General features: G+C 44.1%; 1 protein-coding gene across 3 annotated transcripts in view; it reads right to left on the bottom strand.

Moving 5' to 3' along the window:
- Positions 1–24,186, bottom strand: part of EBF1 (EBF transcription factor 1) — a 377,140-nt gene that overhangs the window by 131,428 nt on the left and 221,526 nt on the right. For all 3 annotated transcript variants that reach the window (XM_036282000.1, XM_036281999.1, XM_036282001.1), the window contains exon 7: positions 8,991–9,072. In XM_036282000.1, coding sequence (XP_036137893.1) covers positions 8,991–9,072 — 82 coding nt within the window. The remainder of the gene's footprint in view (positions 1–8,990; positions 9,073–24,186) is intronic.

The raw sequence follows: 24,186 nt of genomic DNA, 5'->3' as shown, positions 1-24,186 counted from the left end.
GAAGGCCATTAGATTGAAAAATATGTCATCACATAAGGTTCACAAGCCAAAACGACAAAAGAAATCCTCAGTAGTTATGACACTGCCAATTTGCCCAACACTTCCTTTTACAGATAGAAAAACTGAGGCCCAAGAGGTTTGAAAACATCCTCAAGGTCACAGGGCAAAGGAACAGCAGAGGCAAGCCCGAAGGGAAACTTCCCGACTTGGGGTCCAGTTCTCACCCACAACAGCCTCTGGCCTCTCAATACACTCTCCTGCTTTAAGCACCCCCACCCCCCGCCACTCTCTGGATATCTATCTTCCAGTACACGTCTCTAGTGACTCCGCGACTGACTACAATTTAAAGTATTATTTACATAAAAATGGGCTGCAGCACTAAGGTCTTCATTAACTTTGTCCTTCCACATACCCTTCACTAATCTGGAAGGAGATACTCTCTAAAACCTGCCTGATTGCTAGTTTCTGTCTGGTTGAAAGATCCCAAATAACTCATTAAAAATTATGGAGGACGCATGAACCTACAGGATGTCACGGAGGGAAACCGCTGGAGTGAGAAACGGAATTAAATCCACACTTTAAGGCTCAAGGCAAAACCCTCTCTTCTTTTAACAGTAAGCCCAGGATAGATATTTCTAAATCCTCAGATACTTATGGGAAACGAATTTGGATCTTCGGAAACTAGACGCGGTTTCTGTCTCCCAAACTGTGACACACGCTACACGTGAGAAGTTCCTCAGTGGTCCGCGCCGGGTTTTTCTCCTGCTGGATCGGGAGCCCCTTGAACTGGTGCCCCCCATGCATGTGTTCCCACTGGCCGCTTTAAGCAGCCACGAGCCCAAACATGCAGAATCGCCACGGGCGCTCTCTACCAGTGGGTGGAGGCACATGGATGTTGAAATTGGAAGCAGGAAAACAGCGTATTGGTCAACGACTCAAATTCCAGGGTCAGACAGTCCTGAGTTGGAATCCCAAAGTTATCACTTACTAGTCTGTACCCTTTACATGAGTCACTTAATCACAGGAATAAGGTGTGAGCCTACTATGTGCCAGGCGCTATTCCATGTAACGGACAAGCCGCATGAACAAGACAGATAACGTATTTGCCCACAACAGGGTTTTCAGGCAATAAGTAAATAAACAATGAAAGCAAATTTTGGAATGTGAAAAATTCTAAGAAAATAAAAAAATGGGGAGGTGGTGATATCTCAGTGGGAGCTATTTTTGATTGAGGGATTAAGGATGGCCTCTCTGGGGAGGGGGCATTTTAGCTGAACCCCGAGTAATAAGTATCCAGCCAATCAACGGAGTGAGAGAATTTCCCAGGGAGACAAAATAGCCTTTACGGAGATCCTGAGGCAGGAATGAGGTCAGTGTATTCGGGAAAGAGAAATAAAGGAAGACCACTGTGCTTTTTGGAGCAAAGTAAGCAGGGAAAGAGTGATAGAAAAAAATAAGAAAGAGAATCCATGTAAAACACTTAGTACTGCAGTGTCTCAAACATAATAAGAGCTCTTTAAAAATTACAATGTAAAAAAGAGAAAGTGTATAACAATACCATTTGTTGGAAAGTCTCAATAAGTATCAGCATCCTCAGAACCAATATCCATTGGCAACACTGGTCAAACACTTTTATATCTATCTGTTCATGCATTGTACATTTTTTCAGTAATGACTGTACTTGATGTAGGGATGTATTTCCTCTGTGCAAAGCTCCCACTCCACACATCCAGCTCATAAGTTCCCTCCCCACTGATGTACATTTTCTGCCCAGCCCCAGCATAAGGCTCATGCCAAGACACATATTTGCCCAATAAACCGTAATGGTTTAATAGATCAGGTTGAAACTCCACCATTTGTAGTTACCATGTTATGTAAATTAATCCTGGATTCTGAAACTATCATTAGAACTGCTTTCAGTATAATTAATCAGCGTGGTGCATCTTGAAATGACTCTGTATGAACAGTGATTGCAGCTCGGGCCCCTAGCATTCTGTTGGTAAAGAATTTAATTGCGAAATGTGCTGTTTGTCAAAACAATACGAGGCAGGGGGTGGGGGACAGTGGGAGAGAAAGAAAACAGATGAGACTATTTCCTTCTTTATTTAAGTGCCTTCCAAGCCGACCGAAAGTGTAGAGGTTGGGCATGTATTTTAAGAATCCTCTAGCCCTGGCTGGTTTGATTCAGTAGTTAGAGCGTCAGCCCGCGGACCAGAGAGTCCCGGGTTCGGTTCCCACTAAGGGCACGTACCTCGGTTGCAGTTTGTCCCTGGCCCTGGTTGGCAACCAGTTGATGTGTCTCTCCCACATCAATGTTTCTCTCTCTCTCTCTTCCTCCCTCTCTCCCTCCCGCTCTACCTGAAGATAAATGCAAAAATGACCTCGGGTGAGGATAAAAACAAACAAATAAGAATCCTCTAATGATACCCTATGACATATGGATTCTGAGCCTCTGTGGGTTTCTGAGTAAATAACAAGGATCCTCCAACATGTTTAGAATTCACAAAAAAAGGGGAAGAGGGGCACAGAATTGCCTTTTAATGTCACCTCCCATATCATCATTTTAAAGAGAACACGCATTTTTGGTGGGATCTGGGGATGAAGAACCTGGTGGTTTCTCCTCGTATTTTCTATCCCTCACTCTAAATGACTCACAAGCGAAGGATGACTATTCAGCTTCTCAGATAAACATAAATTTGAGGCTTCTCTCCGCTCAGAAAATTCTTCTGGCTCTTCTCAGGATGATTTATCCTTATCCTTTCGCTCTGAGCACAGATATTACCTGCTCAGTAGCTTTCCCTGGTCCCCTCCTTTCAAGCAGGTTCCCATCGCCCATCTCACACTGTTATTTTCTCTCAATATCCTGTTTCATTTCCTTTATTGCAATAATTACAGATTTTAATGATTTGCAATTATTAGTTTGTACTTCTTGTGGAAGCCGATGGTGACTGTTCTGTGTACATCCATTTTCTCATCTTCCTAGGCTGTCCAACCAGACATTTGCAGACCTCTCTTGCTATTACACATGGCCATGTGACAGACTTCTAGACAGTGAATGTCAGCAAATCTGACAAGGATCATTTCTTAGCCCTCTCTATGCCCCCTGTGGCCTTCAGCTGGGTGGGCGGAGAAAACTAGGTCCTAAAGGATCGTAGACACACAAAACTAAGAGAGCCCAGGTCCCCACATCACTTCCTGGACAAGATCCACTCACTAACAGGAACACCTGCCTTAAACCATTATGTGAGCAAGAAATAACCTTTTGTTGTACGTGAGCCATTATGTATTCTTTGGTCTATTTGTTACAGCAGCTAGTATTATCCTAAGTAATACACCCCACCTAGAATACAAGTTTCATTAGGACAAACACTCTGTCTTTCTTGTTCATCACACTATACTCACCACCTACCACATCCATAAATACTACTGAGTGCACGCACGCATGAATGAATGAACATGTCTTACATTTATATTCATATGTAGTCACAAAGCTAATATTGATACATAGATATAGATTTATAGCCTATGGGAAAACTTTGTTGAAGAGATGAGATGGATTTGGAAATATACACTTTACTTCACAGCCTTCGGGCATTACACTGTCTACTGTGATGACAGCTAGTACCCAATTCTTGTTCCTCCCCTCACCATCCTCATCCCGCCAGCCCCAACAAGAGGAGCTACTGATAAGGACTTTAATCTTAACCCTGAATTGTCTAGCTCCTGTCAGTTAAAGACCAGCCCTGTGACATGGCATTAACACAGTCCTGTGCCATTAGCATCTTTTTAGTGTCAAGATGAAGAAACAGGCTCATGTAGTCACAGTGACTTTCTCCCTGTCATGTGCTGTTTCCATCCCTAGCTTACCCCACCTTCCTTCCCCTCACCTCCCTGCATCCACTAGACTGAATGAAGCCTGTCTCCACTGTTGTATTTAAGCGAGTTTGTCACCCTAACCACTGCCTGGGGAATTAAAACAAAAACAAACAAACAAACAAATGTCCATTGTGAATTAGAAAAAAATAAAAATAGAAAAGATTGTACCAGATCTTCTACAAGGTTTATTTCATACTGCCTTCAAGTACGAGCATAGTCGAGCTCTGCGGAGTGATTAATTTCTTGAAGACGCGGAGGTCACACTAATTGACATGACCTGTGTAATTAAGCAGTCTCTGTTTACACACCAGAAGCCCGGCCGCTGCGAGGCTGCGTCTGCCTGACAGAATGTCTTTACGTGTCAAGAGATCAACCACCTTCCTTATGTCCTCAGTCACCTACACGGGCCCCTGACCGCTGTTCAGAGGCGACACGCTCAGCATGGCTGGGGGAAGGTCAGGCTGGCCTGGGACGCACGCAAAACAGGGTGCGAGGGAACATGCATCCGTGACCACTGGAAAGAGCCCACTTATATCATGTAACTGGGAAAGGCTCAGTGAGGCGGAAAGAGGAAACCGGTTTTCTCAGGCCAAAGCCACTCTCTCACCCCCTCAGAGGCAACAGCAACAATCAATGTGCTATGAGAAAAACGATAGAAATGGTAAGACTTGTTCCCAGGAAGTGTCCCACACTGTCTCCATGACACATCTCTCAGTCAAGATAGCTGCAGGGCAGACTCATCTTCCCCTCTTGGTTACCTCCTAAGATCTGGGAACTTTGGTAGGATTTCTTAACAGAGTTCTCTGAGATGCCACTGTACTCTGAGGGGCCACGTTACCTGGGCTCCACCTAGGGAAGGGGTCTTTCTCGCCGGAGAGAACTGACCTAAACCTCCATCGCCTAAGTGGAGCTCAGACAGTCTTCTGAGCACTAGCTTCTTTTTCTGGAGTTCACCCAATTACAAACTGACTTTGTTTCTGTTTAGAAACCAGGCTCAAGTTCCTCCCCTTATACACAACTCTGCCTTCTGCTTGGCAAATGCTGGTGGTGTTCCGGTGCTCATCTAGATGTTATCTTCAGGTGCTAGCAGGGCAAACACTTCCTCTGGAAACCCCTCCTGAGTCTTCCCGAGATCCCAGCACATCTTCATGCGTAGCCACTGTGACCCTGAGATGTCGAGAGACTTCCTCGTTGCCTCACTACGTACCTGCTGACAGACTCTGGACAAGTTCTTTATGGTTCTACAATGTTAGATGACATCTGAGTCAGACTGGCTGGGTTCAATCATTGCCTCACTACTTAGTAGAAGTATGACATTGGGCAACTTGCTTAACTTCTCTAAGCCTTCGTTTTCTAAAACGGAAATAATCCCTACTTACATATTCCCAAGACAGATATTGTGATGATAAAAATAATAACTCATGAAAATACTTAGCATAATATCTCTCACATAAGTACCCAAGAAATGTTAGCTTTATCATCATCATCATCATTATGGCCAATGGCCATAGAGGTACATTAAAGTACATGTGGGGACACGTATAATTATATACATGTATATGGAACACACTGAGTATAGACATAAACATAAACAGTCATCTCCTCAGCACTTAATGCAATTAGGAATAAACCAAGACAGGAAGCACGGGAAGAGAGGCCAGCTTGGGATAGAGGCACAACAGAAAAAAATAAGGAGTATGATAATTGAGTTTGGGGCTCAATGAGTTGAAGTTCCTGGAAATACCCAGCAGGCAGCTGGTGGCTAGGTCTGAATTGGGATGTCAGGTCTCAGGAAAGCTGACTCAAGAGTTCTCAGTGCCCAAAAAGTGGTTAAGATTCTGGGGGCGGAGAAGAGATTTAGAGATCCTACCCAGTGAGAAAAGTTCTGAATCTCAAAAGGAAATTTAGGGAACACCAACATTAACAGGAGAGCAGACAAAGAACATCTCTTGGAAGAGGCTAAGAATGAATGAATGTTGGTATGAAATCCAAGGAAAAAGATGTATTCAAGAAGGGCGGAGTGGCTACCAGCATGAAACGATGCAGAAAAACATAGGAAACAGTCATGAAAGAAACAAGACTAGAGAAACTGAAAAGGTTGAGTAAGGATATTTGAAGTTTTACTTGAATCCTGCTGAGGCAACTCATCCATTCTCTGATTGCATAAACATCCATGTGCCTACATGCATAAGATCATGTGCTAATTGTACATGATAATTCATGAAATATGTAAGCGTATACAGATGCAAAACAAAATGAGTCAGCCTTCACTCTGTCATAGGCTCCCTCAGTCCCCTCCCGGGAATGAACGAGTGGGTGATGGGAACAAAGCAGGTTAAATCTGAGATGCAATTTGTCATTGCTGATATAAAGAGATATGGCTCGTCTTCAACCCAAACACTGACTCTGTGGTGGCCAAGCTGACTACCCCTATCGAGAGTTGGAGAATCATCAGAAAGGGCATTGCCAGGGTTCAGAATAATCATATGCATTTGAAGGACAGTATGGACCGGTGTTGGGCAGCTCTCATGTCTAGTCAAAGTGTGCACTCTTTGACATGGAAGCACTGTCACCAAGAAGAGTCTGCCAGAGGTCATCAAGTGTAGGACTGAACCAGTGATTCTCAACCAGGGGCAATTTTGCACCCCCACCCCAACCAGAGGACATTTGACCGGGTCTGAAGACAGTGGTTTCTTGGTTTGGCATGACTGGGGGAGGGGAGTGTCTCTGCTGGCACCTAGTGGTAAAGGCCAGTGACAACTGCTAAACATCCTATAATCACAGGACAAATCATCCCCCACCCCCTCCCTGCAAAGGATTATCCAGTCTAAAATGTGAGTTGTGCCCAGATTGGAGAAACCTTGTACTGAAATAAGGACCCAGCTTTAGTTTTTTGCAAGAATTTTCTCCAAAGGCTTATATTTTTATTTTATCATTTGCAAATTACTTATGCATGAAAAATGTTGTCTTTAATATGTTGTAAAATAAGCAGAATCATCATTTTTACTCCATTTTAGAGTAAGGAAACTGAGGCTTTCCAGAAATCCAATTCATACCTCCTCATCTCAGTAGCCCTTCTACTACAAAAAAAAAAAAAAGAGTAACGCTTTTGTCTGCAAAAGTAACACTTTCTAGACTCAAAAATAACAGACTGAGTTGGTTTCTCATCTCACATAAGAGCTACATTTCTGTAATTCAAAGCTTTCGGACATTTTACTGGCAGGTCCTATGAGGGCAAACAAGCTCTCAGAAGTCTTATACAAATGTTCTTTCAGGTTACAATTGTCACCAAGATCTATCTCTAGTTCTGCTTCCCTGAGAGGCACAGCAGCGCTGATCCTGGTTTTCATAAGCATCAGACATGTCTGTTAGACATGAACTGGTTCATGCCTGGATACGCCTTGTTTCTAACCCAAGCTGGCTCAAACGAGATGCATGGCTCATCTCAAGGCCAAAGCAAGCTGCAAAGCAGTTTAAACTAAAGCACAACCTCGTGTTTTAAGACATTTAGCAACACACACCTAGTGGTACTATATGTGTTGTTTCATCCCCAAAGCTGACGCCAACTCAACGCAAAAAGTCCTATGTGGGAAGGAGAGTGCCCAAGTCTACCAACTTGGGGTCAGAATCTAGCCAGGAAAAACGTTTTCTGGGAGACTGGGAATCTAAGGATTCGCCCCATTCTTCTCTGTCCGGACAAAAGTTGGTAGGGACAAAATGATTTTAGAGAAATGCTTCAGAATCTCTGGAGAGAACGTCTTCTTTCCACTGAATTTGTTCTTTCATGAGACCAATAAGTCTCACCCCTTTAAAAAATAATCATCTTGGAGACTAAGAAATCTTGACATTCAAAAAGCAATGCTCAGAATCATCCCTTCCTTTTCTCCTTCAGAGACGGTGCAGCTAAAAATTTTCGATCTCTACTTAAAGCTGACTATACCCAAGAGCATACTATCAGCACCATACAGACTGTATGGGCATACCTCTCTTGGTCATGACTGATGGGGACATCAACACTGACTATGTAAATGAGTTAGCCACAAACTTAGACAGAGGGCAAGATGAGGGCACCTTGCTACTCAAGTGTGGTTATGGCATTGGCATCACTTGGGAGCTTGTTAGAAATGGAGAATTTCCACCCCTTACTCCAGACCTCAATTAGAATTTTAACAAGATCCCCAGGGGATTCTTGACACTTTCCAGTTTGAGAAGCACCTATCTAGAACTTAACCACCTTTACTAAAATCCAACTACCATTCTGTGTCTTGGAAGCTAAGACATTTGCTTTCACATCTTTTTCCTCATTATGTGAGGTTAGCATACCTCTCATGCTTTCGATGGTGGCAGATCTGATGGATGCTTGAGGACATTCCCGAAACGGAACTGTCACCCATGTCAGTCTAGAAATGCCCTGCTTCTTAAGGGATCCATTATTTTTTTTTTTAAGATAACTCATTTTCTTTAACATTATTATTTTTCTTTATTGATTTGAGAGAGAGAGAAAGGGAGAGGGAGAGAGATAGAAACATCGAGGAGAGAGAACATTGACTGGCCTCCTCCCACAAGCCCCCCCACTGGGGATCAGGCCCACATCCTGGGCATGTGCCCTGACCAGGAATCGAACCGGCAACCTCTTGGTGCATGGGTCAATGCTCAAACACTGAGCAACACTGGCTGAGCAAGGGCTCCATTTTTAATGTTAATGACTACTAGTAATTTCCAAGAATGGAAGAACAGAGAGAAAGGAAGGAAAAAGGTAGTGAATTTTAAAAGCAGAACAAAGCTCTTATGTACCAGTTTTCTAGAGGCAAACCTTCAGGCAAAGAATTCCTTGTTTCTGTGTACTTCACTTAACCTGCAGTGGTTTAGGCCTGAGTCCATTCTGGAAGCCAGACTCGGCTCAACCAGCAAACACAGGAGGCATGGTCCCAATTCCTCTCTAATAAAAATAACAACGCCTAGAGGACAGAGACCTGGGGGACCAGCAGCCTCACCTGCTCTCCACGCTGGGGAAACAACTACACTCTATGTCTTCTCCTGCCGCAGATTTGTTTTTAACCCTTTCCTGATATTCATGTTGTTACTGAGATTTTAGAAAGACAAGGCAGACCCACCTGGAATCTCCGCATGTCACGTGGGTTTCCGGCATTCTTTAGGCAATTTTGGTTACATTTGAGGAAAAATTTCAAGAAGAACCTGTGAAGAAACAAATGATCATGGTTAGCATTTCGGTCCTGAGACAGAGGGGAAAAGTAGTGAGCTGCTTCTGGGGGGCGCGTTCTCGGCACGTTTTCTGAAATATTCAGAACGGTGTTAGCATCAGTCTTTTGTTGAGAGCTTTAGCCTTTGCTTTGCATCCAAGCTGGAAGGGGCCGCTCTCATACTGCCAGCAGATCCCACAAAAGAATTAAACCCCCAAGGAAGTATTTTTACACAGACAGAGAGAAAGTCTTCACAGTGATTTAAGGTAGGTTCCAACTGGGTATAATTGCCGGAGAATCACTCCTGGTCCCTAATAACATGTAATTTAAGCCTTGTAAATTCACAGCTTATGAACTAGCAAAACACATGCTGGATGACCGTAAGGAGACAAGAAACATTTTTTTTATCTTCGCATCTCCAAATAAAATATCCTAATTTGTAGTGCCCGTGAGAAGTAGGTAAGGTGCACATACTGACTCCAGTCCTTCGACTTCTCAACGATTTCCTGTATGTGAGACCCATGGGCCTTCCTTGCTAGGGTGACCAACGGTCCCAATTTGCCAGGAACAATCTCAGTTTGCACCTGCTGTATTAGCATCAGTATTAACAGTACCCACTGTAACTTGCAAACGTGCCCTGTTATGGATGATAAAGTCACCCTCTAGCTTTCTAAGTCATTTGCTAGTTGGCAGTTGTTGGTTCAAGTTCATGAGGTAAAGGAAGCAGATGTCAAAGGTGCCCTTCCCGGGCATGCATGCACGTTGGCCACTTGATGTTTGCACCTGCCCAGGTTTGGGGAAAGAAGCATTTCAAAAGACACCTAAAGTTCTTCATTCCCTTTCAGTTTTAGGCCTGTGGATTTCAGACCCGAATCATTTCCAGAAAATATCAGAATGCATTAAAATGCCAGTCAGTGAAATTCTTGTAGGAATTTTCCCTTCTTCGACTTTCCCCCACTTCAAGTCTACACTGGAATAAATCCCCACCTTGATACACATACTGCGTGAAAAACTATCACACCAGGATGCCTGTCTCAAATCAACTCTGAGCATGGAGTCTATCAATGAAATAAGACCGGGGTCCTCTGTAATGAGAGCACAACACAGAGACACACCGAGTTTAGCTGATTTCTGCCTATTAAACTGATACAAGTCCCAGAACATCTCCCTCCAACCTGGTCTCTCAGCATCTGCCCAGAGGGAAGCATGGCATGGGAATAACTTTAAAGAGAGACAATAACTTTGTCAACCAAAAGAGTAACATTGAAACATGTCAGCACCTTCCTGAAATGGCTCTTTCAACATCATGCAACATTCAACTGCCTGTCAGTAAGGGCAGCCTTCTGAATAACGCTGCCCTACCTCCGCGTTCTCTCCAAAGAGGCCAAAGTTTATCAAGCTTGTGTGTGAGACAAATGGCTCATGGGACACGGCCGGAGCCCAACTGTGCAAAATGAAATCTGGCTCTGGCACCCCTACCCCAGTACCAAGAGCGACACTGTCGTTCCCTCGGGGAATTGGCTGCTCCTGACCCGTGTCCCTTTCCACTGGGTAGACTTGGGAAAGAACGGGGGTTTGAGGGAGTGGTCACAACCCTAAGGCTCCTGCATTGTCCCTCTCCTCTGAGCTCTCAGAAGGCAAGTGCTGGGTGGCCCTCGTGGTCACACGTGGCTTCCAGAAAGTGCTGACGGTGGCAGAGATCAGGATAATGAATGTGCCCTCTTGCTGGGGTTCAAGCCTACATCCAAAGACACCTGAAATGGGAAAACTGAATGCTTCTTTCAAGCACAGCTACTAGGAAGAGCGTATCTGAAAGCCACCCCAAGCCCCAGGAGGCGGCTGATGACCACTAAGTTGACAGGGACAGTTGGTGTGATATGGTGGAAAAGCCACGGCCTCTACAAGTATCCACAATGGTGTTCATATCCCGGTTCTGACAAGCACTGCTGTGTGACTTTAAGTAAGTAGCTGAGCTTCTCTGAGCCACACTGTCTTTATCTATAAATTGGGTAGAGTGACAGTCCCTACTTTATAAGCCAATTGTGAAAATGAGCTGCGATGATGTATTACGCCCGGCACGTGGTAAGCATGGTGACGGTGCAATTAACAACAACAATGGTGTCATGTATTGGGTGTTTGCCTCATGCCTATCACAGGGCTAAAACCTTCATATACAGGGTGGGGCAGAAGTAGGTTTACAGTTGTGAGTACGTGAAACACAGAGTTCACTCTTGTATTATTATTTATTGATTATCGCATTATTTTCCAAAGAAACTGTAAACCTGCTTCTGCTCCACCCTGTACATTTTCCCATTTAATCCTCCTCGATAACCTTTGCCATTAATCCCATTTTATAGTTGAGGAAACCGAGGTTCAGAGAAGTGAAGTAACTTGCCCCAAGGTTATTAAGTGTGAATCGAGAACTCAAATTTGGACGGAGCCTGTGCTCTTACCCATGATGCTAGAGTAGCTTTAGCGATAATACAAGTAGCGCAGCATTGATAGGAATACTACCTGCACCATCAACAGCCACTGCAAACCCCCTAGCAATTGTACGAATAAGAGTACACCTGAGTAACTGCACTAGCGAGAGGAGTTGCTAGCATCATCATCTCTGCCCCGGCAGTGAACACTGCGGAAGGAGCCGGCCCTGCCGCTCTGTCTCCCTCCCGGCTACCCAGGGTCCATAGTATTTGCCGCCTGTGTGTGTTTAAGCCATTTGAGCCCAGAGCCGACAGCCAGATTCAGGTTGTGTTAGAAGGAGCTGTCAGCACACCCTCTGGCATCTTCAAGTCAGACAACTGCTAGCCACCGTGAGGGGGTCCATCTGGTGCCAGAATGGATTTTGAAAGACAGGCAAACAGGACGCCAGCTCTGCCAGAGAGAAACAGAATCAAGGGAGCGGGACCTGCCTCCAGCATGAGCAGGGCGAGGCGCCTGTCAGCAGCCCGTCCTTAGCACACGAGCTATGCGGGGCGCACACCGGATCCCCGTCACCCTAAGCTGCCCTGTCACTCGGGTGCTGGCAGAAGCTCCACAGAGGATCGCTTGCTGAAATTGAAGGCTTGACCATCTGTCGTGGGGGAGAGACAGCGTCAACTGGTGCCCGGGGCCTAGAGCACAAGCCCTTATGTGGCAAAGACACTGTGAAGGGCCTATTCTTCTGGGGAAAGCCAGCCCTACCCTAGGGGGAGCCGCAGAAATTCTTTCAAAGTTTTCCCCTAAGTAGATGCCAAGTGTCTGACCCGTTGGATCGCACTTCCTTAAAGGAACCAAGAGGAGTGAGAAGCAGGAGTTAAAAATATCCCGCACCTAGAGACAGAGTTAGACCTGGCACAGCCATGCGGGGGATGGTGTTTATCGGGCGGCTTTCAAGGCATTTGCAAAGCCCGGGACACGTCTGCTGGCCCACGGAGAGGGTCTCAGATTCCGAGGGGGCTTTTAACAAAGCGGAGGTTATTGTAACTGAGAACCTCACTTTTGTCTGACGAATTACCCCCGTTTGTGTGGCGGGTGTGTTTGATAAAGTGTGTCAGGAGCAGAGTGTGGCAGCCTTACCCCAACCGTGGGAAACTGACCTGCAGCAGGACAAAGCCCCCATTGACCCTGTACAGTTCCAAAGGGTTCCATAAACTCCAGGAAAGAGCCCAACCAGGACCCAACTCCAGTCTTTTCGGGGTGGGGGCCACGGTGGTGAGAAACCTGACACTTGATCATTAACTTTCAATGCGAATAATGTCATCTTGTGTTCATACAGTGTGTTATACTATTCAAAGCACATACATCCCCAGGATCTCGCTGAACCCGCTCAGAAGTCCTATACATCAGGCATGCCACAAATTATCAACCCATTCAAAGGGCAAGAAAACTAAGACTCACTGAAGTTAAAATTCTTATCTGCAGTTAAAACTAAACTAATACTTTACACTGCTAAAAGGACTCATTATGGTACGCATTTTCTCCACGAATTACAGGACTTAATAAGTGACCTTATTAATCACTTAGTCTAATTTCCTCATTGTGCATATACGAAAATTGATAGGGGTCAGGAGCCATGACAACAAGCACATAGTTTCATTAGTCATGAGAGCTAGAAATAGCATCCACATGTCCTGACTTCTAGTTGTATGATTTTTCCAATATAATGTTAGCTTTTTCAAAAGTCAACCCAATAAGAGCGCCACACTTGAGATAGGGAACTTTTTAGTCTACTACCCCAATTAGGAAAGGGACAGTCATAAAGCCAAGTGTGACATCGCATTAAGAAGTTGTGTTTAGGTTCATCAGTCAGGCTAACGTAAGACATCAGCCCATCATTGAACATTAACTGAACCGAACACTCACTGGTAGAACAAAATTGTGTATTCAATGATTTACTGATATCACATTATACCAACCGACAGATATTCAGTATACTGAGTAGCTTCCGTGTGACTAGCACAGTGCTGGACACCAGAGGCCCCTGAAGGCTTTCCCAAAAGGAAAATTCGTTGAATTAGCCAATAGGATCTGACTCATCTATATAAGAATGTCAAATAACAAAAAGCCAATTCTCTATACCTGGCACATGGCATGGGATTCAGCACCCAGCGGGTTTCCGGTAAATATTTGTTCAACTAAACAGAACCCGGGACCTCTACAATACAGACACTGGGTAAATTTCGACAATTCCCTTGAGCCTTCCTCAGTGGCCTCATTAAAATGTGGAAATAACAGTCTCTCTCTCCCAGGACCACTGTGTGGTTTTCATCATGATTCTAGCTTCACTATTGAATTAATTGTGGGACTTTAAATTATTTTACCTCTTGGTGCCTCAATTTTCACACCTGTAAAATGGGGGGAAATCACAGAGCCTACTTCAGAGAGCTATTGAGAATGCAATGAACATCGTAGGTAGAGTGGTTAAATAGTAATTGGCATAGAAAAAGCTATAATTATTTTCATCATCATTTATCCCTGCCAATGCTTACCACCTAGCACTTGGAGATGTTGAGATTTTTTTTTACGTTAAAAAATAAATATTCCTCTCTCATTGAATGTTAAGGTTAAGAAAGGAAACCAAGATCTACGTGGCCAATGCAAACTGTACGTTTCATTGAATGACCTACAAAAAGGAAGGAGGAAGCAGAAACCAAGGAGAGACGATAATGACTACAGCAGCTTGATCCAATGGCCAGGACACACATAAAGAAGAGAGGTAGCTGCTTAAATCATGGAGAACTCCAGCTAGTCACAACTGAAGGGCACACACAGTAAAACCGTCCATTAAGCAACAGCTTGTACATCATTAATTATTATGCAAAGCATTGTAATAGATCTGAGCTGAGCAGGTTGAGTTTTTACCTCTCCCACCCAAATTCTGAAAAATCACGTTTGGATGTTTTCAGCTGCTCTCCTAATGTCCTGGCTGGAAAAGAACAGCATCAAGGCACACCTAAACCAAGACATAAAACCCCTATTTGCAGTCTTCAGGCTCCCCGAAAGTTCCTCTGACTGATGCCTGCAGATGGTTATGTGGCAGACGATCCTTCCCAAAGATATTCAGGACACAGAGACTCGCTCTGACCCGATGCAGGAAACAGCTGTGTGCAGAGCACTGTGGGGTCCCCTCTGTGTGAAGTTCAAGCTGCCCCCACACAGGCACTCACTGGAGGGTAGAGAGGAAAATGCCTCATGATTCAAAGGGCCTCTTTCTATGAAATGCATTACTATCTTTGCTTTAACAATGAAGCACAGACCTGTCTGCCTCCAAGACCAAATCAACTGCCCAGGTATAACCAAGGAAGCTTATCCAGGAGTACAGGAACTCTCCCAAATTGAAAACATTTAACCAGAACGCAGCATGTCTACCCAGGACCACCCGAGCTGCCAGGGGCTACTTCAGGAAAACCATCAGTGCCCACGGCAGCCCTCCGAGGAGAGGTAAACAAGAGTCCGTGGCCACTGCCATGAAAAATAATAGGTCTCCCTTGGAAACAGGGGAGCTAACACAGCTAGAAAGAGAAAACTCTATTTTCAGTGTCAACACTTTTTGGGTTCCTGGTACACAGACGTGGTAGAGTACACTTCATCCATGTGAAAAGATGATACACATAAGTCTGCCCAAATCCCACAGATGTCACAGGCGGGCTGTGTGAGGGCAAAGGTTGCTCACCGCCAGGCTGGCCGTCCCTCTTGATATTATAAGGCACTCCTGAGAGAGGACCTGCCTTGACTCAAACCCTAGACGTTATGATTCAGAGGAAGAGAGGGAAGAAAGGGGAAGAAATGAGATCGTGGTGGGGATTCTACACAGTTACAGCGAATCCCCTCCTCCTTCCCACAGTGGAAAGTGGAAGGATACCAAGTGGTGGTACTATCTTGGGGATCCCAGGGGGCAGCATGTGGCTGCCCCTATTATTGGCCACTGACTTCAAGGAGTTTACCTTTTCCCCTGGCCAAGGTACCTAAGATCTTGGGCATTTCTGGAAAGTGTTCTCAGCCTGAAGGGATGAACATGATCAACTTGAAAAGCATTCATGACCTCAGAGCTCAGAGTTTGGCCTTGATAAAAGAACATAATTATAATTAGAGGCAAGAATTTACCAAAAAAAAAAAAAAAGGTGTTGGGATAGCAATAACAACAGATCAAAGAATTTAAAAATAGTTTTGAGAAAAAGGACCCACTGCGAATAGAAGTCTGTCTAAAAGATGGGAGAAGGCTGCAGGACAGTGAGCAGAGAGGGGGAGGACAAGTACCTTGTGGCCAGTAGGGAAACATAAATGGCAATTCTTTCGAAATAACAAGGAGAAGGGAAGGCAGAGCCAGGGTGTTGCAGCTTAAGGTCGACTGCTGCGAGGTTCGACTGGAAATTAACTGAGAAAGTCTGACACATCCAAAGCACCGGAGGCTTGTGTGTGGTGGAGAAGGCATTTCTCTGCAGAGATACTCTTTCACGAAGATCACTCAAATGCCAAGTGTTTCTTGCCACAATGTATTAAGGTACAAACACTGGCCCTTGGCAGACATTTGGAATCATCCTAATAGTTGGATATGTAGCAGGAATGGAGAAGACAACAAACCCAAGGGCTGGTCCATTTTTCTCAGGGCTGGGGACAAAGTGAGGACATGTGTGCCTTAAACTGTTTCCATTCCAAGCAACATGATCTGCAAGAAACCACATGACACAGAGCTCCTGCCAGTGCGTGGGTAGGGTTTGAGACAGGCATCAGGCCTCAGAACTCGGGGTCACTGGCGCGAACCCTTCCCCACACTGCAATGAGGTGAGTGCAGTGGTAATTCTGCTTCACGGACAGTGACCCACCCCGCAAAACACCAGGTAGGAGGAGCCGCAACATCTCAACACAGTAGTTACTAGAGCAAACACGTGAGCATACCATGTGCAAGGCCCTGTTCCAAGTCTTTATTTACATGTATTATTTCATTCATAAGGGCTGTATTTCACTGTGACCCTTTGAAGTACTATCTTTATTCTCATTTTATAGATAACTATTCTGAGAAGTTATATAACTTGCCCAGGGTTTCCTATCTAGTAGGTGGTAGAACTGGGATTTGAATGTAGGCACTCAGGCTCCAAAGCCTGCTGCATCCATCAAACTCATTCCTTTGCATGGTATGTGTATTCTACTAGGAGAGTATGGCCATTGACCATATCTGGCTTTACACTTATCACCACCAAATTTGTTCATAATTAGAGCTAAAGTTAGCATAAACATTTCTGATACTGTCACCAGAATATTCCCAAATATAAATTTTAACATGTTCCAATTTTGCTGATGACTCTCGCCTATTTCAAATGTATTTTAACCGTAATGAAAGCCCAGTGGGTGGGTCTGGTCACAGAGCCAAACCAAATTTGGAGAATGACGGGCCAAAGCAAAACCAATGTGATACGGGTCTCTCGGGAGGTGTCAATGGAAATCAGCCTAAGGATTTAGTTATACTATGTATTTAGCAGTTACATAAGGCACTATCTTTGAAAGTCTTTCTTGCAGATAGAAAGCCACAAGTTGAATGGAAGGTTTTTAATAACCCCTCTGTTTAATACGCACATGTTTAAGATTTTAAAGCATATTCATTTAGAATCTGATGTGAGAATTTCACTTTTCCTCCTACAGACTCAAAAGGTTTCAGTATTAATTTGCCCCGTGAAGGTGATACATGCCAGAAAGACAACAGAAAGTTCAAATCCACAGTAAGTGAAACATGTGGGTTTTTTCTGGACACTCACCTCACCATATTTTTCCTCAAGACTTTATAAAGTATCAACATTCCGTGTCATTCACTTACTCAACCAATAATACCCGCAGAGAACCTAAAATGTACCACATTTTCTCCCCTAACACCAGTTGTACTACCATCACTGTGACTTAGGCCCAAGTCTTTGTCCAAAAGAAAAGTGGAAGAGAAAGAAAGCACTTAAAATCGAACTTTCGGGAAAACTCTTTAATTCTGAGGATGACAGGGTAGTTCAGTAATTGCCAAGTAAGGTTGAATATTAATCTGTTGTGGGTATTCCGGCAGCGGCTGGACCTGGGAATCTTTCAAAGTCCCGAACAACATCAAGATTATATATTTCCGGGCAGTTTGGTCCCTTACTTTTTTCATTCTAGCTTTTTTTTTTTTTTTTTGCTTCAGTGACATAGAGTTACACCCTGTGCCCTGAACACGAAGCTTCCTTCCTGCCTTCGCCACAGGCTCCATTCCTGGGTCTCCCGCATCCCCTAACCTTCTTGGCCCTCCAGGTGCAGCGCAAAGGCACTGTGCCCAGGAAGCCTCCCAAGTGCCCCAGCTAGAGTGGATCACTTCCTCCTCCACTCTTACATCCATGTCACCCTGGCCCTTACCCCTTGCACTCCAGCTCCCCGAGTAATCATCTGCCTTCTCCGTGGCACCACAGACATGTTTAAAGGGGCTTTCTATTCACCACAGCACCTTGTACAATTGTATAAGAAAAAGAGTAAATAGCTGACTTATACTGACTGTAAATATTTTTTAAATATTTTTTCTTTATTAATTTTAAAGAGAGAGAGAAACATGGATGAGAGAGAACATCGACTGGCCGCCTCCTGCACGCCCCCCACTGGGGATGGGGCCCACAACCTGGGCATGTGCCCTGACTGGGAATCAAACCTGGTGACCTCTTGGTGCCTGGGACAATGCTCAACCACTGAGCCACACCGGCAGGCCCGACTATAAATATTAATGGCAGTTAACTTTAAATGATAGCACAAAAATTACTCTTTCCACTTTTCTATATTTTCTGAATTTTCTCTAAATAGATTTTACTTTAAGAAAAAATTTTATTGTTGTAAAAACGGAAGTATTATTCAGCAAAGAAACATTTTGCGACAGATAATGAATGTCTCTGTCAGTCTTTATGCTCTAAGATTTGCCAGTTAATTTAAACGAGAACAGTTAAAAGCTATCCATCTCACGCTCTGTAAATGGAGATCATTTATTAGTTTCACATACATATAATTCATAAAAGAGTATCCACTGGGCAGATTCCACGCCATTGGTGTCCTCGATTTCCTCCTTAACAATTCCTCAATGTCCAAGTTGCAAATATCATGTCTAGGTTAAACTTGCCATTGTTTTTCAAACATGTGATCATAACCCAAAGGGACAAAAGGCCACATGACAAATATATGAAATGGATGTCCTCTCTCCAAAATTCTACAGACCCTTCTGATGACTTGGTTGAAACCCAGTGCCAAAAGCTCTTGATGGTTTGCCATTTCCTGGTTCAGCTCATTCCCTCAAGCCATCCGTGTCTTCCTCAGTCCATCCCTCATTCAGTATGTAGTCACTAAGCACCACAACCTGCCGAGCACAGGCACGGCTTCCTCCGGTCCCGTGGGACTCCGGCTGCCTGAGCCAGAATTACCTGGACGCGTGTTCGGTACAATGGGTTAGGAGTAAGGTACTCGGACATTTTGATGCACACTGAACCTTAAGAATGAATATCTAATTTATGTCCAAGAAATCAACAGTCCTGTCGTACCTTGCAATCATTGTAATGATCAAGTTTTGTGCCAGAAATGGTGAACTGCAGAGAAGGGATGGTCATCGAATCGTGTCACTGAGATTTGGTGCACAAACATATGTCACATCACCTCTGAACCAGAAGGAAACTTAAATTCTCTCACCCATCCCACCTCATCCTCACCATGAGCCACAAAGAAAGGAAGGAGTTTCCTGGTGGCCAAAGAATGTTGCTATTTGACAAATTTTTGCTTCAAGGAAAAGAAACAAGCTCATTTCTCGATCCAAAAAGAAAGAAAAGAGATATCAGCTGGAGAAGTTTTTCCTCCAAAAGAAAAGCAAGGCATCTTGCTAAGGATGAAAATTATTTTGAAACCTACTTAAATCATCACCACCCTTTTAAAAATCTCACTCCATCTGTCTGTTCCCTTTCCTAGATACATCCTCCCTAACCCAACCTCAGTGCCATGCTTAGCCTCCCGTCCTCCGGGCTCACGCACCACTGGGGATAATGAATTTAATTTGAGCAATGGCTTTCCTCGAAAAATGCCCACTGCGTTCCAACACGCCACCCGAGCAGAGTTCAGACAAAAACAAGTGACTCCTTGATTTGGATTTAAAGCTCAGGATCAGCTCCAAATAAAAATGGCCATTGAGCCTCATACCCACAGAGCAATGACAATAATCTCATGAACTCCAAATTATTCCAGCTTCTATTATGGGTGATCCAATAAGTCTGTGTGTTCTAGTCCATAAAAATATAAGGAGAAATTTATCATTTTAAAACCATAATGCAAAATAGACTCTGACACTTTATTAAGCACTATTTCTCATGATATCATAAGGGTGCTGATGGAAAATGAAACCAAAGCAATATTGTCGACGAACAATGACATAATTTAGACTTTCTGAGGTGCTCTACAGCCCCCGGGTCACACTCCCTTGCCCTTCCCTGCCCCCGCCCTACATGTCCCTCTTAAACAGCTTCAGTTTAAAAGCAGAAACAAGGGAAACAAAACTCCAAAGAGGCTTTTATTTCCTCATGACAACTGGTTAATAAAACAAAGAATGCTAGAATGAGGCGATAATTTAAATTCATCTAGTCCAGATATTCTTACCCTGGAGTTTATGAATGGTCTACACGGGGTTCTTGAAGACCTCAACATGGTATCCGAATTTTTGTGTGCCATCTTTTTTTCTGTTGAATGAGTCCACAGTTTTCACAAGATTGTGGAAGGAGTCGGAGTTGACTGCCCAGAATCCATTTTCCTCACTTTGTAACAGTCCTTCTCTGTCCTTTGGGAGGACTTCCTGGCTCTCACCCAGGAGTGCTCGTATTCGTGGCATGAACTCATTCCACACTCGGCCAGATGGCACCTGTGAGCCAGGCCTGGCCAGTTGCAGCATCACAACCCCTCACTCCGTAACTGCTTTCGAGTTGGGCATCTGACCCAAGTTAGGCCAACGAGGCCCAATTCAAGCTACCTGCAGGATTTTGTTTGAGTGGCTAAAACCAGAGATGGACTCCATTCTGCTTGAGTTGAACCTGGAAAATGTGAGGCTGAGTTTGCTGGAAAATTCTGTTCTTAAAGATGAATCCATAATAGAGTATAACCCACTAGTATCCCACCTAACAGAGACCACAGGACAAGGAAACTCTGATCGGTGGGGAGGAGAGACGGTATAGGGAGCTCATGTCATACAATGCCCTACAAGAAAGGTGGAGCTAAGTGGAGATGGAGAGGTGGACAGAATGATGAAGCTGAGAAGGTAGCAGAAGGGAGAATCCTAAAATAGGATATGTGTAAAAACAGAGAGAATATTCTATTCTATTGAACCCTGATCATTTTCAGGCTATAAAACTTCAATATCCTTCTCTCAAGTCACCATTATTGATATATACATAGATAGACAGATAAGAAATAGGTAGATAGGTAAATAGATAGATAGGAAATAGGTAGGTAGGTAGGTATATAGATAGGAAATAGGTAGGTAGGTAGGTAGATAGATAGGAAATAGGTAGGTAGGTAGGTAGGTAGGTATATAGATAGGAAATAGGTAGGTAGGTAGGTAGGTAGGTAGATAGATAAGAAATAGGTAGGTAGGTACGTAGGTAGATAGATAGGAAATAGGTAGGTAGGTAGGTAGATAGATATCCAGGCAGGGAACATCAAAGGTTGAACTAGGCTGCATGTAAAACCACAGACAGTACTAGACACTGTATCAGATGAAGAATGAATGTCTAGACCACAAGGGACAGCTTAGCTTCAACTCTTCTCCAGCGAACTGGGGAAACACGGGGACAGTGTCGCCACAGCTTCCAATTTCAAGAGAATCTGAACATTCCTATCATTAAGGGTGAGCTCTGTCGGTCCTCCAGACCAAACAAAGCTGGGAGAGGGTCCCGGTCTGCATCTGTCGCTCTAAGCTGGAATCACCAAAGCAGCAGCAACTCACTTGTCTGTGAGGTGAGAGCAGGGCTTCTTTGTGTCCATTTTTAAATTTGAAAAAAATAATAAAAGAAGAACCCACGGAGCTCCATTAAATGGGACTCCTCTCATTAAAAAAAATCATTAAAAGTAGTTCTTGTGTTAGATGTGATGGCGTGTTTTCTTTTGTTCTGTTATTTTGGGGAATCCCTGTCACCTGGGTCCAGGTATAGTCAAGCTAGATCTTCTCCCAGACCTTTGGCAGCTGACATGTTGGGTGAAGGGAGAAGCTAGAAAAGCATCTGCTCCCAGAAGCAAGAGAGAAGGTGATGTATCTTTACCAGTACAAGACTGTCCACAGGCAGCGGGTACGGACCGAGGAAACCTCTTATGCCCACCTGTGTGCAGCTGGATTTCCTAGGGCACGTCATTCAATCAGAAGAAATAAGTTTCAGTAGCATTTTACGACCAATTAACCATGCAGGAAACAAAACATCTGATTTGGTGCCTTCCTCCAGCTCTGAAGAGTCTGTGCCAGCAATTCAGGGCTTGATGAACGAAGACACCATTAACCCAGTACTTTCTTGCATTTAATGGGAGGATACGTGAATCGGGCCTGGCCTCCCTGGTATTGGAATCACTCGTTTTCACATAGAAAACTCCCATTTCATTCAGCACATGCCAGGCACTGGGCAGTTACAAGAATCATTCCATTGAATCCTTACATACCCCATTAGTTAGGTCCTATTAATAGTCCCATTTCAGAGATGAATACAGTGAGGCCAGAAAGGTTGGTAAAAGAGCCCCAGGTCTCATACACACCGTGAGTAGCAGAACCAGGACCTGAGGCCAGGATATAGTTCACAACAGAGAGCAAGACTGTAGAGTAGGTCTCACTGTTTACCCTTGGATCCAGTTAAAAGTGCAACTGTGTGACAATAGTGGGCTTCTGTCATTTGGGGGGGAAGACCCCTCGGGTGGAAAATAAGGGTTCAAACGTGTGCTAGGTTCTATTAGCAATAATTAGTCACTAAATCAATAATTAAAAAGTAACAGGCTATCCTTTTGAAACTATGCTTTACTTTTTCTAACTCTTTTCAACTGATCTATAAAAAAATCTCTTGAAGGGTGTTTCAGGGGTGGGCTGGATCGCACCCATTTGATGAATGATTCAACTGAGGTTCAAAGGAGCTCTCAAGGAACCCAGGTCCTTGCGGTACTGGGCGTGCAGCAATCAACATGCACTCTTACCTGTTTTAATATTTTAGTGCCCCCTTTGCCCCCAAACCACCCCTTTCCTTCTCCTACTCCTGTGACCTTTCCTCCACCCTGCGCCCCCAAGCTCATGCTGCGTCCACAGTGAGCCACTTTTCCTGGCAATGCTTCCTCTTCCCCTCTCCCCTCCTTCTCACCCGAACAACTAACCATTAATCAAGGCCAAGTTCAAATATCACCTGCACTAGGACACTGCCCTGACTCTCCCAAAGAAGTGCCCCCAAATTCTCTCCCCGGAGCTCTCACCATAATTCCAATGCTGCAAACCATCCAGTGTCGTGTCTCTGTGGCCCTAACGTAAGTTCCACTCATTCACAAGGACATAATTTTTATAAGATTAAAATCTCGAAGACCAGACTGTCACCAGCATTCTGAGTGTAATCTTTTTGATGCTGTTAATCGTTGTACGTGAATCCTGCACTGGGCTATTTATACTCTTTGAATCGCTCACATTTCTTCCCTTAGGAACTAAACATAAAAGCAAGCATAAGTGCTTTTGTGCCTCCAGTGAGACAGTCCATTCACCAACAGTCTCATGATGATGTTGGTCGTGGTTTTCTGTACTAAACACGGAGAGGGGGAGAAAAAATCCACTTAACTCTGATTTCTTGCTTTTTGCCAGAAAGCATTATAAGTTGCTTCTTAGTCTCACCTAGTGGAAGGGTCAGTGTTTTAGCTGAGATTGTGACAAGCCTCTCCAGAATTAGAGTACTTTATTATCACATTAGTACTGAAAAAGTCACATAATTAACAGGATTTATCCTCATTTACTCTGTAAAAGCACTAATATTCCATCTCTCTGCCTCTGTTTAATTACTCTCCTTAACACAACTTTTTTTTCCAAATTGACCCTTCCTGGGCTTATCTACAGAAATGTGTTAAAACTTTTTCTCCCTCCACTCCACTTAAATTGCTAGACTTTATTCATTTGAATGAGCATAAAAGGCAAACCGGGGTCTGTCACAGTTCGCACAATGCCTTTGAATTAGCAGGCATAATGGTGTCATACTTTTGTGGAGAACCCCTGTTCAGAGCAAGCGATGACAGCCACCAGAATTACCATTAATTGTAATACGACACTGGCATTTCACTGGGTGCTAGCTAGTGGTAAACCAACATTGTTCAGGTGCCTCAGAAATTCAGAAGCTGAGACACCTCAATTCTTTCAAGAGAAGAGCAGACCCGCCTGACACATGCTACCTTCTCAGGTAATGTTTCTTCAAACTTGTTTGCTCAAGAGGATGGGAGGAGCATGTGCGAGCACACACATGCACATGCATTTACACGCACATGTGCACAAGCACACACACCTCTCAAAATAAAGTCACCATTAGATAACAAAGTCATCAATAAATAACAAATCTGGAAGGCAATCAGCTTGCTCTTTTTCTCTCCTGATTTTTTTTCTTTTGGACAG

Source organism: Molossus molossus, unplaced genomic scaffold (genome assembly GCF_014108415.1).
Source record: "Molossus molossus isolate mMolMol1 unplaced genomic scaffold, mMolMol1.p scaffold_m16_p_4, whole genome shotgun sequence".
NCBI classification, from domain to species: Eukaryota; Metazoa; Chordata; class Mammalia; order Chiroptera; family Molossidae; genus Molossus; species Molossus molossus.
This window is presented reverse-complemented; position numbering and strand designations above follow the sequence as displayed.